Source organism: Dioscorea cayenensis, chromosome 17 (genome assembly GCF_009730915.1).
Source record: "Dioscorea cayenensis subsp. rotundata cultivar TDr96_F1 chromosome 17, TDr96_F1_v2_PseudoChromosome.rev07_lg8_w22 25.fasta, whole genome shotgun sequence".
Classification (NCBI taxonomy): Eukaryota; Viridiplantae; Streptophyta; class Magnoliopsida; order Dioscoreales; family Dioscoreaceae; genus Dioscorea; species Dioscorea cayenensis.
This window is the reverse complement of record NC_052487.1, coordinates 19538618-19555894: the sequence shown is the minus strand read 5'-3', so window position 1 is coordinate 19555894 and position 17277 is coordinate 19538618. Positions and strand designations below refer to the sequence as shown.

The following is a 17277-nucleotide window of genomic DNA, read 5'->3' as shown; positions in this document are numbered from 1 at the left end:
CCTCCCATTGGCGGGTTCGGCTCGGGCGGGTAGCCCGGCCCTTGGACAGGTCTAAGATAGAGTAAAGAAAGGTAGAGAAATGTTATGAACCATATTTTACTTGGATTGAAGTAAAGTAGGAAGGTCTTGAAATCTTATTGTGTTTGGTTATTGTTTAGAATATAAAAGTCACATAGTAGTATATTATTATATTAATTTTGTATTTAATAAAAAAAGACAATGTGATTATATTTCATTTACAATAATAAAATTAATTAAATAATATTATTAATAACTTAAGTAATATTTCTCAATTTATATAATGCTTCATTTCTTTTATCATTATTTATGTATTATTACTATTATTATTATTATTATTATTATTATTTTTTATTATTTATTTTTTTAATTATAGTTAAAAAAATAAGTGAGGAAGAGATTAAACAATATCATTAATAGTTAAGTAATATTTCTCAATTTATATAACTCTTTATTTTTATAGTTAGACTCACGTGAGATAGTAGATTAAACAATATCATTAATAGATTAAGTAATATTTCTCAATTTATATAACTCTATTTTTTTAATTATTATTTAATTATTATTATTATTTTATTAATTTTTTAAATTATAGTTAGACTAAGTGAGAAAAAGATTAAACAATATTATTAATAGATTACGTAATATTTCCCAATTTATATAACTCTCTATTTTTTGTCATTATTTATTTATTTATTATTATTATTTTATATTATGAAAAAAGAAATTATAGTTACATACAAATTGCTACATCACAACCACCATAACCAACATTGCCATACTTCCTTTCGGCACCACAAACAAAGAAAGCAATTTGTATGTGCATCTCGTGTTGAACAAAATAGAAACACATACCAACCTAGCAATTCTCATTATAATTTGTCATTACAACATTTGCAAATAATATATGACAACCTAGCAATTTGTATGTCCAGTGCATGTTCAACAAAATAGAGTCACATGACAACCTAGCAATTTGTGATATATGACAATTCACTATCACACACAACTCTAAGCATTATTAATACAAATCAAATAGAAACACAATTATAAATCAACAAAAGTGATGAAAATAAGAAAATTCTCCCACTTGGTTTTGGTATTACAACATTTGCAAGTAATTTGTTTTGCCATTACAATAAATAAAAATACCCCTTGGTTTTACCATTACAACATTGGCAAAAAAACACACTTGTAGACATTAACAAAAATATTGTCAAATTCAAGATTGTCTACTACTTCGCACTTGTTTAAGTCTGTAACAAATAAGAAGATAATAATTAGTACAATGTCTAATATTCACAAGTACGCAAAAGGAAAATTTTCGCCAACGATAAATGTTTACCTTTTGTTTTTTCATTCATGTGGTTCTCGATCATAACCCATTGAAGTCAACAATAAAGATTTGCGATGTTTATTTGGACATCCCATTATACCTTCCAACATCTTGGAATCATTGATGAGGAATAAGTAAGCTTTGTTCAGAAAAGGTTGTGAGAACCCTAAATTCACAAGCATGGCCCATACATCAGACGCTTTAATTGAGTTTGTGTTTTGACCAAATGTGTTCAAAATATTGTTGGTCACATTCAACACATTCTTTGATACTTCAACTATTGCCATCGTTGATTGAACAAATGCATTAGACATCGTTTCCACCTCCCTAGAAAACTTGCCATTGTCATCCCGACTATAAGATCTTCTAACCTTCTTCGACCTAGAAGAACTTGGAACTTCGGGGGATGCTTCATCTCCAAGTTCATCATCATGAATTTCTATGTTTTCATTGTCCCCCAAATTCTCTAGGTTTGCTATGTTTTGGGAAACCATAAAATCAATGTCATCAATCGCACCTGAACAAGAACCACCAGATAAATTCATTGAATTTTGACGTTGTCGTCATGCCTTCATTTCGATGACGCGCCTCGACGATAGTCTGCCCGTCAGCCTATCTTGTCCATAAAAGTCGAACCAACTTCTCATAGTTTCTAATACTCTTATTCATCCACTCGCCGCTTTCCGGTTTTGGCATGCACATGAAGAAATGGTAAAAAAATATTATATCTAATAATATAAACATTAACTTACACTTCTATTTGTTAAACAAAGGAAAAAAAAATTACCTTAATTAAGTGTTGCCATACTTCCAGTTCAACATCCCACATTTCCTTTCGTTGGATTCCAAACAAATCCACTCATCCCTGCTTTTTGAAAAAATATCATAAAGCATCTCAGTAAATGCTTCTTTAATGTTTTTTTCATTCGGTTTTGAGCCTTCTCCTTATCTATTGTCTTCTCTGGAAATTTTCCCTTTAACTCATTGACGATGTTATCTAATGCATGTGTTGTGAAGGTGCCGCCAACTCTATTGCTCATTGTTTGTTGATGCAAGTATGCATCACTTAAAGCATCATCCATACTAAAGTTCCAAACACACATGGCATTTCCATCATGAGCATTTGTATTTGTTTTTCTCCTTGGCATATCTCAAACTACAATAACAAAAAACAAAATTAGTATCTTTATATATACACCTCCATTAAGAGCATATATGTACATACATAAATGACCACACATTAAATTCATGTTGCAATTAATACTATTAAGTTTGCATTGTAATTAATACTATAACAAAAGAATCCATACAAGCCATACATTAAATTCAAAACGATACAAATAAGTATCAACTAGTTAATATAACAAAACATACATTAAGACAACATGAAAAACACTTCTATAACGGAAATTATTCATTATAATTAAGCCACATTTCAATCGCAATAGCATCTCTAATTAACTCTCCTTCCATGGTTTCTTCAAGATTTTTCCGATCGATATAATGTTCCTCCGTGCTTCCTCCGCAAGTTCAGAGATCAACTTGTGCAAGTATATCATCATCGGGATCCGCACACATTAAATAATTGTAAGATACAACATGCAAAAATAATCTTCTTTTTGTGTTTCCAAACCATAACGAGGCTCTGTAGAACTTCCAATTATAGGAAAATGCTTCTAACAACACCAAATGCTCGTTCAATAGCGTTACGCAAAAGACGCGTGTCGAAGATTAAAAATTCCCTTGCATTTCGAGGTGGATTCCGTGAGTACTCTTTCAAGTGATATCACTCCCCCCTATAAGGTGTTATAAGTCCACGTCGCAACATAAAGCCAGCATCAACTAGATAATATTTCCCTAGACATAAAACAAACTTTGTTATATAGCATTTCTTGTGTTTATGTAATATTATATGTACTCATAAGTACCTTCTGGAATTTTAAGAGGGCATGTTCTACTTAAGACATCCTTCATAATCCTTGAGTCAGATGCAGTACCTTCCCAACCATGTAACACATATGTGAATTTCATATCAAATGTGTATGCAGCAAAAATATTCTGTGTTGGGTATTTTTTTTCTCCCACGATACTTGGGAGCTTCTGTATTAGAAACTTTTACACGAATATGTATAACATCAATAGCACCGACACAGTTCTGTAAAATAATTTAAAATTTTCATTTTCAACATACACACATTCATACTAAATTTATAATTTAATAAGTATAATTTGTTACCTTAAAGTATGGATAAAATCTAGTGGTGTTGAATATTTTAGAAGGAATTTGTGTACCATAGGGTTGTTTTAAGATTTTACTCTCCAACTCTACAATAGCTTGCAACACATTGTGAAAATGACGAAAAATAGTCTCACCGGAACGCCCGAAAAGAAGGATAATTCACGATGTAAACATTATGACCTAATAGGTATAGTCTTTTTCGCAATTTGTTCCTCAACGGTAACTTTGTCTTGATGGTCTAAGACCTCCTTCTCTTACTAACATGTCACACAATCCTTGAAGGGCTCCATGACTCATACGTATCATGTTATGATATAAATTACTTGTAAGTAAATGTGACATTAACCCATCTCGTGCTCGATCTGCTTCAAGTCGGACTTCACGTGGATTTTGGCATCTAGTAAGTTCATCCCTACGCTCTAGCATACCAACCAATTATGATGGTGATGAACTCAATTGTTACTAGTTGATGTAAGTGTAGCGCTTTTATAAACCGACTGCTCAATGTAATTAGGGCCAATAGAAGTTTAGCCAACATTTGGTTTTCATCGTCCATCTAAACATAACAAATTTATTAATTAAAATGCAAATAAAAATATGTATGAAGGAAAAAGTAATACTAATCGAAAATAAAAAGGTAAATTACTATTCAATTAATTAAAATGCAAATAATAGTTGACTTCAAATAATCTAAGTAATTGACTATTCAATTAATCAAGTAACTGTGATTGTTATCATATAAAATTTCAAAAATACAAAAAAAATTAATAATAGTAATTTGTTGTTATTGTTTTATCATGAAACTCTATTTAAATATACACAAGATAGAATAGAAATTAGCTAAATAAGCCTACTTCGTTTCATTCTAAAGATTTTAAGAACCTAACCAATTGGAAGATACGTTGATGAATAATATTTTTTATAGAACTTGAAATAATTATTTATTATCTTATCATGACAAAAAATTTAAATATACAAAGAAAAATAAAATAAAAATTAATGAAATGTGATGAGTTTATTAACATTTATAGGCGATATGTTGAGGATTATAAATTATTATTATTTTATGCAAAATGAACAAGTGGGTCTCATTGTACTTGAACTAGATACTACTTAGTTTAATCGACAGAACACCAAATGAAACAAATTCTTGGAAGAATTGGCCATATAGCAAGCTGGCAATGAGAAATCAACCACCAAGAAGATGGCAAGTATAAGGATCAAAACAATCAATTATTATTTTTTTCAAAAGGAAAAGCAGATGCTTCAAATAAAGCTATGGTCATAAATATGATCATAACATGGTCATTAAGCTATCATTATTAGGCATGACATAGTTTGAATTTTGAAACTTCTTCAATTAAATGTGAAACATCAAAGTCCTAATTATTTGTTCTCATAATAACATTTGAGAGGATTGAAGGTATACGTCAATCATATCAAAACCGGAATACATGTGTTTGCAAATGTGTCCTTCCAACAATATTCAATAATCACTGGGTCAATTCTAGTGGATAACAAGTCTGCATTATGCTAACAAACAAGCCAAATATCTCAAGGTGGCTTCACTGGCCTAAATGTGATGGATATGGATTGTAATTATTTGATCAGAACAATAAAGAGTTAGCCATCTTCTAATAAACTAACAAAGTAACACAAGTGAGAAAAGCATTGAAATCCAGTTCTTGGACTCTCAGTTATATGTAGGTCACATGAGTGTTATTATTGAAGTTCTATGCAAGAATCATGAATTATGATGGAAACATTAGGAAGTGCACAGACGTCTTGTTTTAGTAGTACAGAGCATTACTTGTCGGATATGCATCAAGTAAGAAACACCATCAAGTGCATCTATGTACGGATGACATGCATTTGAGGCTAAAGGTTGTAATCGGAATCAATGCAAAGCAAAAGCTACATATTCATGGATATTCAATGAAATCCATAATATTCCAAAAAAACATAATAATATTGCCAAAGAAAAAGAAATTTATAATGAGTACTTTTCTCGTAGCTCGCACTACTCGTGAAGTAATCCCAGAGACTCGTAATTTGTTGCAATCGGATCTCATTCAAAGATATAATCTATGGATAAAAAAGAATAATAAAAAGAATGGTAATACAAACAAACCACTAATTTGAGAACACGCGAGATGACTAAGAAATTTGTAGCAACAAACCAAAAGTATTCACTCGAGATTGATGCGAAAAGTCGGAAGACTAATGAGTTCCATAAACCTGGATGTCAAACTAATGACTTCATCAACCCAAATGACAAGCAAAGAGAGATCAACTGTAGATAAATACCTTGAGCGACGGCGACAACGGCTCCGAGGATGTTCAGCAACTCCGGTGGCTCCGAGGCGGCGGCGACAGCGACGGCGGCGAGGGCGTTCTTCGGAACCCTAGCGGAAGGAAAAGAAGGAAATTAGAACAAGATTGAAGCTTCCTCTCATTCACTGAAAAATATAAGTTAAATAATGTTTGGAATTATTTGAAACTTACAAAGGTATTTTTGTCAAACCTAAAAAATACCAACTCTAAAACCTCCCCAACCCTCCAATTTGGAGTGTTGAGAAACTTGAGTAAAATGGGGGTTTTAAAACCTCCACCAACCCTCCCCAACCCTTACCTCCCCTTAAAACCCCCTCCCCAAGCATGGGTTTTTAAAAACCCTTCCTTTACCCTACCTCCAAAAACCCCCATCCAAGCAAAAGCCCCGAAAGTGATTGAGAGCGTGAGTTCGAATTGACTGGGAAGGGGAATATCGTAATAAAGGGAATCAATCCCGACCGCTCAAACGATGAATCTTGATCAAATAAAAAATTAGGCAATTCCCAATAAAAACCTAGGTAGTTTGAATCTGTACTGGGACTATTAAACCCCGACAAAGATAAAAAGGGTTGAGAGGTTAGTTGTAGTTGAACCGGATTGAACCTGAATTTATAAAATATAAAATATTAAAAAATAATAAGTTAACTTTTAAGCCAAATGCATATAAGATATCAAACAAAATAAGTCTTGTATAATATTTAAATTCAAAATCTCACAAGATATATAAATATCATACCAAATAACTTCGTAAAGAAATGAAAATATTAAAAAATTAAATAGACACCACACAAAAGTAAAGTCTCAAAAAAAAAATCATGAGATATCTCAATCAAGGAGATTCAATGTACAGTCTTAAGCTCTAATGAAAAATCTAGTTTATAATTCTGGTTTTCACATGTTTTTACGAAACCCATTACTTTAATATACTGCTATGTCTTTTATGGCTCTCCTTGGTCCCACGTAAGATTTGCTTTGAAGTTTGACCTTTCATTTTCAATTAAAAAAATTGTAAATCTAAGTATTTAATGATGTCGGGTTCAACCTTGTGAATCGAGCCCCAGTTCATCTTGCTTGCAATTGAACCTCCCGATTCACATCGTTGAGCAACGATTTTTAGCCAAACCGATTTTTTTAGGGAAAACCGGACCACCCTATGCTTGTGAGTCCGGTTCAACCCTGCTTTTAACAACATTGGTAAAAACATATATATATATATATATATATATATGAGGATCAATCTATCCAAGCATTCGTAGATAACCATTCTACTAGGGCCCCTTTATTAATCGTTGGTTTCAAACCATTCTATGAATGTCCTTTATCAACCATTGAATTTGAATCCAATGGCTTCGAACCAACTATTTTGTGAATAATGACTTCAACAATACTTGTTTGATAATGCTATAAACAATGCAAAAGTGGAATAAAAGTATGAGAATCTATGTACAGTAAAAAAAAATTGCGATGTACAATTCTCCCACTTTATCCATTCGATCGCCACAGAAACTCAACGAATCAGACAACCATTGAGGTTGATTTGCAAGCACCTCTTAGGGGAAAAAAAACATAAACAACACCCAATTAATCATTTTGGATGTAGGGATATGATTTGAATACTATTCATTATACTGTTTGGGCTATATGGCTTATATATATATATATATATATAACTTCTATCAATTCAAATAATCCCTAAAACCCTAATATTTGAAATATGTTTTAAATGGATAAATCGCAAATACATAAAAAAACATATTACAAAATAACTAAATATGAACAAAAACAAAAACAAAACAACAAACGGGAGCAAACAAAAGCAAAACAAACAACATCAACCAAGAGTAGAACTTAGACAAAAATAGAAACAACATCACTAGTAGTGGTTCCAAAACAAAAATAAACAAAAACCCGAAACTGAAAAGGGGAAAGACTGAACACTACTAGGGAAAGGTCTCCACTTGCAGAAGCGCAGCAAAAATATTCTCTTAATTGGCACTCTTTTAATTTTTATTTAATTTACTAAAATTTTCTATTAATTTCACAATCATTTAAAAAAATACTATAGAATTTTCCTCTTTTAATTATTATAAATATTATGAGATTTATAAAAGGTTAGAACAAAGCAAATGGTTTAACAACCAACCATTACAGTAGGCAGTTGTAACAAAAATCAAATTTTAAGATCGATAGTACTATTATAATACTATACACATACAATCCAATACTATGTAAATGCGAAGTTTGGATAAATTAATAAATTTTTAAGGATCAATAAACCACTCTAATTGATGCACACCTTATTTATACATATATTTTTTTAATTTTTTATTTTATCCGTGTTTTTTTTTTTATAATTTTAATAAATAATAAAATAAATGATAAGTAGATATAGAAATACATATAATTCTGAAAAAGAAGAATAAAAAGATAATCCCTACATAAAAACTTTTTACAGACTCTCAACGTAAATTGTAATAATACAGAACCTCTCAATTACCACAATAAGTGAATACTGTTAGACTAGCACACCATTCCTTACCTCTGTTAATTCTTCACAGACTATTTGTGCGAATGGTATATTCGAATTAGTCCAAACTCCGTACCATACGTCATTGCCACGTGTGTTAGTAGCCAAATAAATAAGGTAGATGCTTGTCCAATTTGAACCATTACTGGTGTCTCGCGGGTGTTATCGTGGTCCAGCACCCACAACTCTATGATTGAGCGGAAGGTTGTGTTCCGCCATTTTTGAACTCCGATCTTGAACTGAAAAGATCCCTTTCACAAGCCCCAAATCCCCAAATTGCGAGAATCTAGGGTTTGTTTCTAGGGTTTATGGGGTCCCTCTTCTCTTCCAGCTCGCGTTCTTCCGTTGAAGCCCTCGGTGGCACGCCGGTGGTGCTCAATGTCTACGATCTCACTCCTTTGAACAACTACATGTACTGGTTCGGCCTCGGTATCTTTCATTCGGGGATTGAAAGTGAGTTTTTGATGGAAATCGTTGTTATTGTTGTTAGATTTGAGATCCTTTTTTTGTTTCTTGCTGGTTTCTTTTGTGGTTTTCAAACCATAGTTCAGATCGATACTTGGGCAAATTTGTTCTATTATTTGTTAAATTTAGAGTTTTTTTGTTTTGTTTTTGTTTTTTTGAATGAATGATGTGAGTGTTGGTTTGAAGTTGTGAATTTGCATATGATTGAGATTAAGAATAACTTAGAGAATCAGTTGCAATTTTTCACAAGGACATAGTTTTAGTTTACTTCACAAGTAGATCTCAGAGGAGGAAATATTTGATTTTGATATCTTCCCATGCTGATGAGGGTAGCTGAGAGTAATGAGGTTCATTTTATTCCTAGATTTAGCATGCTGCAGGCTTAGCACTTAGTTTAGCATGACAGAAGAAGAACTAGTTCATAAGTGAGGACTTTGATTAGGTACATAACCTGTTAAAGATAAATGCAAAGCAAATCCCACAAAGTATCAGTGAAAAAAAAGGAGTGGACCTATTTGCATCAACTTTTAAAAAGATAAATCAGTAATCATAGCTTTGAATGGTAAATGATACAGTAATGATGATGGTAATGATAATTACTTGGATGAGATTTTTTTTTTTAATGTGCTAAAGGAGAGGATGCAGGCATGTTGTCTTAATTTTTCTCTACTTATGTTTATTCCCTGTGTTAATAATTTCAATGCTTGATTCAAGCACAAATAGTTAATATGGAGTGAAAGAAGGGGAAGAGGGAATATGAATGGTAATCAATGTCCATTGGAAGTATAGGTGGGATTTATCTCTGTTTATCCACAATACCATGAACTTATAAATTTTGTTTTCTTTGCGAAGCTAATAATAATATAATTCTGGTTTGTTTGTGATGCATTTTTCAAATCAATCCATGGTCTAGTTCTAAGTAGACATGCACAATGGCACTGCCTCTCTGATACTTTCCATTATCTTGACCTTGTTTCACCTAACCATGCCTACTTAGATTCACCTATTTGCAAAGTCTGCAAGTCCAAATAGTCATAGACTTGGATGTTCTAGAAGCGGTAATGGGAGAGATACCCTAAAATGTTGTTTGGTGGAGAATGAGGGCATATCTCTGTCGATCACCCTCAGAACCTCTTGAGAAGAAAAATACCTTTTTATTTGAAGTAACTTGAGAAGAGCCTAAAGTAGTTTCTACTTGGATTCCTTCATCTAGTTACCTCAGTCTAAATTGGTACATGAAGTTATGAGCAGAGTTAAAGCTGCGTCACCTGAGTGACATGTTGAGAATTATAAATGTGTGATGTATTTTGGTGGGAAAAATAGAAACTTCTAGCACGAGTTTCGCTCAATCATGCTGCAAACTATCACCTTGAATAGCTAAGCTTAAGATGTAAAGACATCTGTGCATTAGCATTGCCTCTGAGGTAATTAAATTTGCCAGACAAACTGGTGGTTTATATATAGCCTTGCATGTGTAATATAGTTTCTAAGTTTCAGTAAGTTAATATTGTTATCTTCTTTCAAGTAATATGTGTTTTAGTGGTTGGTAGACATTCTAACGTTTTTATTGCTTTAATTTCCAGAAATTTTTTACTTTCTGCATTGCTGGTAGTTGATTGTCACATGAGCAAGACAATGTACCCTGCTCACTTTAGAGAATATGGTTTTCAATCTATTTTATTTATGGAGTCATTATTCACTATCCGTGGAAAAATACAGATGTACACATGTATGGTACTCCTTCAAGTTAACAGATTTAAAGGCTGTCATATTGAAGTCCATTTCTAATTGATTAAGAATGAAATTTATTGTTTTTTTTCTCTCATTTAACAGATATTTCAGAAAGGGCCCTACTTCTCTTTGAGGAGTACTGTGAAATTGTGAGTTGATTTTCAATTTTTACTTTGTTGTGACAGTTCATGGATTGGAATATGGTTTTTGGAGCCCATGATTTCCCAGTTACAGGAGTGTTTGAGGTGGAGCCAAAGAACTGTCCAGGCTTTGTCTACAGGCGCTCCATCACATTGGGTTGTATTAGTTTGTCTCCTTCGAAACACATACATTCATGGAGCAATTGGCCTCCGACTATCATGGCGATACATATCACCTTATCTCCAAAAACTGCAATCATTTTACAAATGATGTAAGCTCAAAATTAATAGGCAAACCAATTCCTGGATGGGTCAACCGGCTTGCTCGCTTAGGTAAGCCCTTAGCAACTGAACATTTAAATTGTTTAGCCATGTCTGTTCATGCTCTAAATTTTTCATTATCAGTGTTGTTTCTTGAGTACCATAGATTTTATGTCGTGTCCAGTTAAATATTTAAGTTCTTTTTCATTTCTTTGACTAATGATAGAATTAACAGCTAGGCTTTCAAGCACTATGTTTCTATCTTTTTCAAATTCTAAGTGAAAGCTGTACATTTTCTTCATTAAATTTTTACTTTCTCTATTTGACAAGGTTGTTCTTATACTGCGACCAGCATGAAGGTTAATACTACAAATTTCTTTCAGGGTGCAATGTGCAACTGTCTTCTACCTGAAAGCCTTCAGTTACCAGCAGTTAAACAGATACATGACTACCATGCATTCTCAGGTTTGTGAACTCAAACTCTGGTTGCTTGAATTTATTTTGTCAGTTATAGTTAGTAGTCTTTACAAAGTTGCAACTGTAAGTTGGGTGCTTTATTAGACTGGATAAATAAAGTTCTGTTATTACTTATCAAAAGTTTTTTTCTATTTTTTGATGTTCTTAGAAGATGGATCTGAATCTTTCTCAATCATCACTGCTGATGAAACGGATCAGGATAGATGTCTTCTCTCATCATCTTCAGGTGCTGAGGTTACCTTTGTGAAGGAAAGCCTTAAATGATGTTTTTCGTGCATCATTTACCGAAAAGTGATATTATGTTTCGCCATCTTAATTTTTACAGGCAGTTCCTTTGTTCTTAATCCCATTGAATTTATAAAATCCCATTGAGTTAACAAGTTTAGGGATTAATCTTGGTTTTTAAAAACTGTTCCTTTGTTCGTAATTTGAATCCATAAGTTCAGGGATTCATTGTAAGTGCTAGGTTGTAAGCAAACATTAGTTTGTTTTTATCATTTATCAAGGGGTGATTATTGTGTAAAATAAGGTTTCAAATTATAGAATTTCCTTTTTTTCCTTTGTTAATGTATACAACCTCAGAAACAGCCCTAATCGTCCATCTAATTTCTAAAAATAACCATTTATCTCTATATTCCACATTTTTTAATTAAATATGGTAAAATTATGAAATAATAAAAATATACTAGAAGGCCAGAAATTGTATATGATGTACTCCTCAAAGGGTTTATATCATTATATGCAATTTTTTTCCCTAGATTTTTTTTAATCCCCTCTGGAATGTTTGCTACCGTACCTTCTCATCCTCCAAGTTACGTGAACCTATCAGAGATCACAAGAGAATAACCAATTGCCAGTGCATGGTGCAAGAATACCAATTTGGAATTTCATGCTTCTTAAGTTTATCCCAAACATCAAAAAACATTAGAATGATGCGAGTTTAGTTATCCTTTGGTGCTACACAAGTTTATATCATAACTCATCAAAAGTTCCATAACGGTTAAAAAGGGTTGTAAAGGAGATACAATAAAAATACCAAAAATGAATCAAGGTTCAATGCCGAGAGAGGGCTAATTCTCCCGATCAATTGATTTATTTTTCAGTTGCAAATATTGTAGCCAAGGAGGGCCTTCAAAAATTGCAGAAGATTATACATTCATCAGGCCTTGGGGTAATTTACCTTGATCGGAACTTCCCGCTAACAGATTCATAACTGGGAACATGGATAACTACAGAAAAGAAGGCGGCCAAGTTAGAGACACACACACTAATAAGATTAATGAAAGTTCTAGCATCAATAAGATATTCAGCATACCATCTCCCCAAGAAGCCATTGTGAGCGGGGATGAAATTAACTCTCTGCAAGTGATGCAATATCTTTCAGTGTAATTTCATCTAACATTTTCAAGAAATGTTCGATAGGTTTCCTGCATTGTGAATTCATGACGAGAAAAATCATTACCATCTAGACATGAAATGCAACTGTAAGTTCATGTTTTATAGGGATAGAGAAACCTCTCGCCATATGTCAAGATTTGGCGCCCAATATCTTCTGATGCTACCATCTGGAAAATGGAAATACAATCAACTATTAACAACCAAAAATACCAATCAGCACCATAGGGAGAGAATAAAATTGGTGAATAGCGTACTCTTGATTCGAGGTTCATCAAAACTGCAGACTTGGTTGATGCTTTGGCACGGTCAAGTTCTACCTGTTCAACTGCAAGAACTAAAAATTAAGGATTGCTCTCAACAACCAAGGAAAAGAACATAGCAGTGGTCAAAACCAAACCTTGGCCAGGAGTTGCAACTGCAACAAGTTCTCTAGCTGCCAAATCAACAGCTTTATTAACAAAATCTGGACCCTGATTAAAGCCATCCATTGGAAGCAAAATGTCAATTTCCGCGGACAGAGGAGCAAAACTAGATGAAACATCACTTCATTTGTTTTGCATAACCAGATGGAAAGAATTAAGCGCATTTTTTAAGTAAAGCAATTATTGTAACAGAAAGCATCTATTTATTCATAAGGATGGCCATTTCCCATGTAGAACCAATGGACCATGGAATAGGTACTGCATAGAGCTAAAGGAAGTTATAGAATAAATAAGTTGATGAATCAGGCAGTGACACCACTAAGCTATCCCTAAAGTCACAACATATACATGCCATGCTGAAATTTACGTATGATATTGTGTTTGAGAGAACTGTGCTTGATAACTTTCTAACAAGACTTCAATGTGTGGTTACTTGGTTTATAGTGCAGAAATGTTTTACATATATTGAAAATCCCTGCACCTGCTTATGGAGAGATCCCATTTTAATACTGCAATGACTCAGATATATCATATGATAGAACCATTTTCTACCTCAGCTTGCTTATACATACACTGCAACCGCAGAACAAAAGCCATTTGGCACAAGTTTTTTTCAAGCAGTGATCCCATAAATTGCACTGCCTTATTCTATAGGAACGAAACATAAGTTATTTCCAATGGTACATCTAAGAATATCACAAACAGTCATTCCTGAAATGGCCCTGCACTGGATCTTAAATTAGAAACTAATAGGGAATCTGTAATCTGACAACAAAATCCAAGCAAACAGGAATTCAGAGAGCTCCAAAATTGCTTCAATGAAAAATCAGAACAGATTAATAGAATCCAAGGCAGCTGTATTCTCTGGATCTATCATATTGATGTCCCTATAACAAGATTAATAAAATCCTTGGATGATTTGCTTCATGACAACTACAATCAGCATTCGCTTATATAGATCTCAGAAGCCACAAATTAGAGACAAACAGAAAAATATAAGAAATCACATAATGTGGTCAACAATAGATGAACTACAAAAAACATCGATTGTCAACACAAATTCTACAATTAGCACACAACCAAAAATATAGTTGAAATAAGCATAATGCCATAAGAGAAGCAAATAGGATTATCCTACCGTAGTTGCATGAATTCCAAAAATGCCTGTATAGTTGTAGATACTATTGAAAGCAGAGTAAGACTCAATCTGTTGGAACTCATTCAAGACCCGCCTATCTGCTCATGAGCATGATTCCAAAAGTTACATTCAGATAAAAAAAAAAAAAACAGAGGAAGTTCTCAATTATCTTGTTCAGCATATTCTGCAATGCTCAAAATTGTAATATTGTGGGTGTGCTTACATAGCCGAGAATGCATCCCTTTGCCCGGGCCTCCAGCAGAAAAAGAGCCACCACCTCCCATAAGCATCTGAGTCATAAAAATCAAAACAAGGAGCATCAGTATGGATGGCATCATGGAATTTTTCAAAGAGGCCAGTTAAATGAAATAATATTTGGATCCAACACTAATTAGACCACTTATCATTGAATAAAAAATTTTTGACCTGAAGAACAGTAAGGGTCATGGCATCCTTCTCATTAAGCCAACCACCAGGAACCTCAAAAGCAATGGCGAGATGCGTCTTCTGTTGAGAAGCAGAAACTTCAGAAATGTGAAAGGAAGTTGTAAAAGGAAAGAGAACACACAAATGAGTTAGGACGCACCCCCGAATCCGCCTGGCATCTATATTCACCTCCAACATACACGGACATTGGCTCCATAACACGAGCGACCTTGGGAAGATCAGACAAAAGAGGCTCAGCTATTGAAACTAACTCATCATGGTCCACGCCAGATGCTGCTAGCACAATGCGGGAAGCAGTGTAGTTCTCCTGCATTTTGCAAAGTTGGAAAATAACCACAAGAGAGAATTAACAAAACAAACCACAATTGTTAGAGACATTAGTTCATTATTGCAAAAGGAGAAGTCATACAGCAACAAATTCCTCCAAAAATGTTACTATTTAATCTATTAATTGCAGATTCTGGAGCAACCAGAGGATTTGCCAGTGCACCAGAGTACCCAGCAGAATGAAGAGCCTCTAAGAGCAAACCCTGAGGATTGTTTGCAGCTTCTCCAATCTCTGCCTTCAGTTTCTGAAGCTGCAGTATACCAAGGGATGCCTAATTAAGAGAACTGAAATAGTCAACAGCTATGTTTAGAAATGATAATTCTAGAGACTAAATACCTGCTCATTGACTTCCCAATCAAGGAAGGCAGGATTCCTGACACAGTCAATAAGCACCTCTACCATCTCAGGCATGTATGTTTTAAGAGCATCATAAGTATAACCCATCTGTTCGCGAGAGGCAGATGCACTAACATTGCCTCCAATAGCTTCTACTTCGCGCACAATCCGCAGATGACTCCTGTTTGTTGTGCTCTTGAAGGCCATTCTCTCCAACAGATGAGAGGCCCCAAAAGAAGCAGGAGTTTCATATATTGAACCACAGTCAACATATACTCCTATTGACGCAGCAGGATTCTAACCAATATCCAAGCACAAACAATGATAATCAAAACATATATTAGATAAAAACAAGAAACAAATGTCTAATTGGTCAGATGATAACATGAAAACATACTGGTGATGTTTCTGAGGCGATCTTGGCACCATTTGGAAGAGTTGTGATCTTTGTCTTTCCTGGCTCTACATGATCAGGAAGCGGAGGAGGGAGGGTAACACCTGGAAGAGGAAATCTAAGGCAGGAAGCTGACTGGACTTCTCTCCTGTGAGCCAACTGAAGAATCCACCAGAGGACCTTTTTGCAATGCTTGTGCTGGCAAATCGAGCAGCAGGGCCACACACCCTGGTATCGCCTGCATGGCGCTGTGTACACGAATTGTCAACGATAAGATGCTTCAGATAAACTGCAGCAGTTACCTAGTGCTATATATGCGCCAAAAAGTAAAAATGAAAAAAACCTTCTCTAATTTAACTTTATGTTCCAAAAAGAAGGCAATTCGGTGATCCCCCATCATCCAATTCCAAGCAGTTTGAATTAGAATAGGTTTGGCAGCAAATTACAAAATCTTGGTCAACTTCTCTATCTAGTGAACTTTTACCACCAAAATTTTTAGACCTATTCCATAAAACATCCAATCTTGTGGTTCACATTTCACAAATGAAGTGTCAAACAATCTCTTTTGAAGAAAAAAAAAATCTAAGAAGAAAAGACAATATTTTACTCCATGCATTTCATCATTTTTCAATGTAGAAATACCCTATCCCCTTCTTTTCACCGCAAGCTTAACAGATAAAGCTAATTCTCTATCCATTGCTTCATTGCTAATTGTCCTCAATCCACTCAAGGATTTCAATTTATAATTTTTTTACATTGGGAAGTACACAGTGAAAAAGAAAGCACCTGATTCTAATCTAATACAAAATCACATACTAAATGCATCTAAACATATTCTTATAAACATCGAGATCAAAACTACGACGACGATATACACCAAAATTAGTCCATAATCCAAGATTATAAGTTGAAACGAAACATCGTCACATTAATTCCTTTCTACACCTACTGAACTAAATCAAGGGACACACTTCCAATCAGCGAAAATTCCCTCAAAAAACCTCAGAATATAACCTAAAAACCTAGATCCAGAACAACAGAGCTACAGAACACCAATAACATATCGGAAAATGAAAATACAGACAGAAATGGATCGACAAATGGTGCGATTAGGGTTTTCCACAAGCACTGACCTTGAAAGCGTTGAGAGAAGCTGCAGCTCGGTACATGATCGGGAGCGGCGAAACCCTAGATATCGGAAGCGGAGATGGAGACGGCTCGAGATCGAGAACGAGCTTCTTGTTCTCCTGTTTACCCGACTGCTCGGGCTTAATCAGAGAACCTCT

The 17277-nt window shown here is 34.1% G+C and overlaps 1 protein-coding gene and 1 pseudogene across 1 annotated transcript; one reads left to right on the top strand and one right to left on the bottom strand.

Annotated features, from left to right (window-relative positions):
* Positions 1 to 8608: 8608 nt before the first annotated feature.
* Positions 8609 to 12073, top strand: LOC120280092 (annotated as a pseudogene).
* Positions 12074 to 12668: 595 nt separating this feature from the next.
* On the bottom strand, positions 12669 to 17277 carry LOC120279933 (mitochondrial-processing peptidase subunit alpha-like). The gene is given in 16 exon segments (XM_039286610.1): positions 12669 to 12757; positions 12844 to 12888; positions 12891 to 12955; positions 13044 to 13093; positions 13181 to 13251; positions 13324 to 13396; positions 14487 to 14584; positions 14710 to 14776; positions 14913 to 14993; positions 15073 to 15240; positions 15343 to 15360; positions 15362 to 15511; positions 15598 to 15894; positions 15995 to 16107; positions 16110 to 16239; positions 17125 to 17277. Coding segments are annotated over 16 exon segments (1515 nt in total). The 5' UTR covers positions 17161 to 17277; the 3' UTR covers positions 12669 to 12704.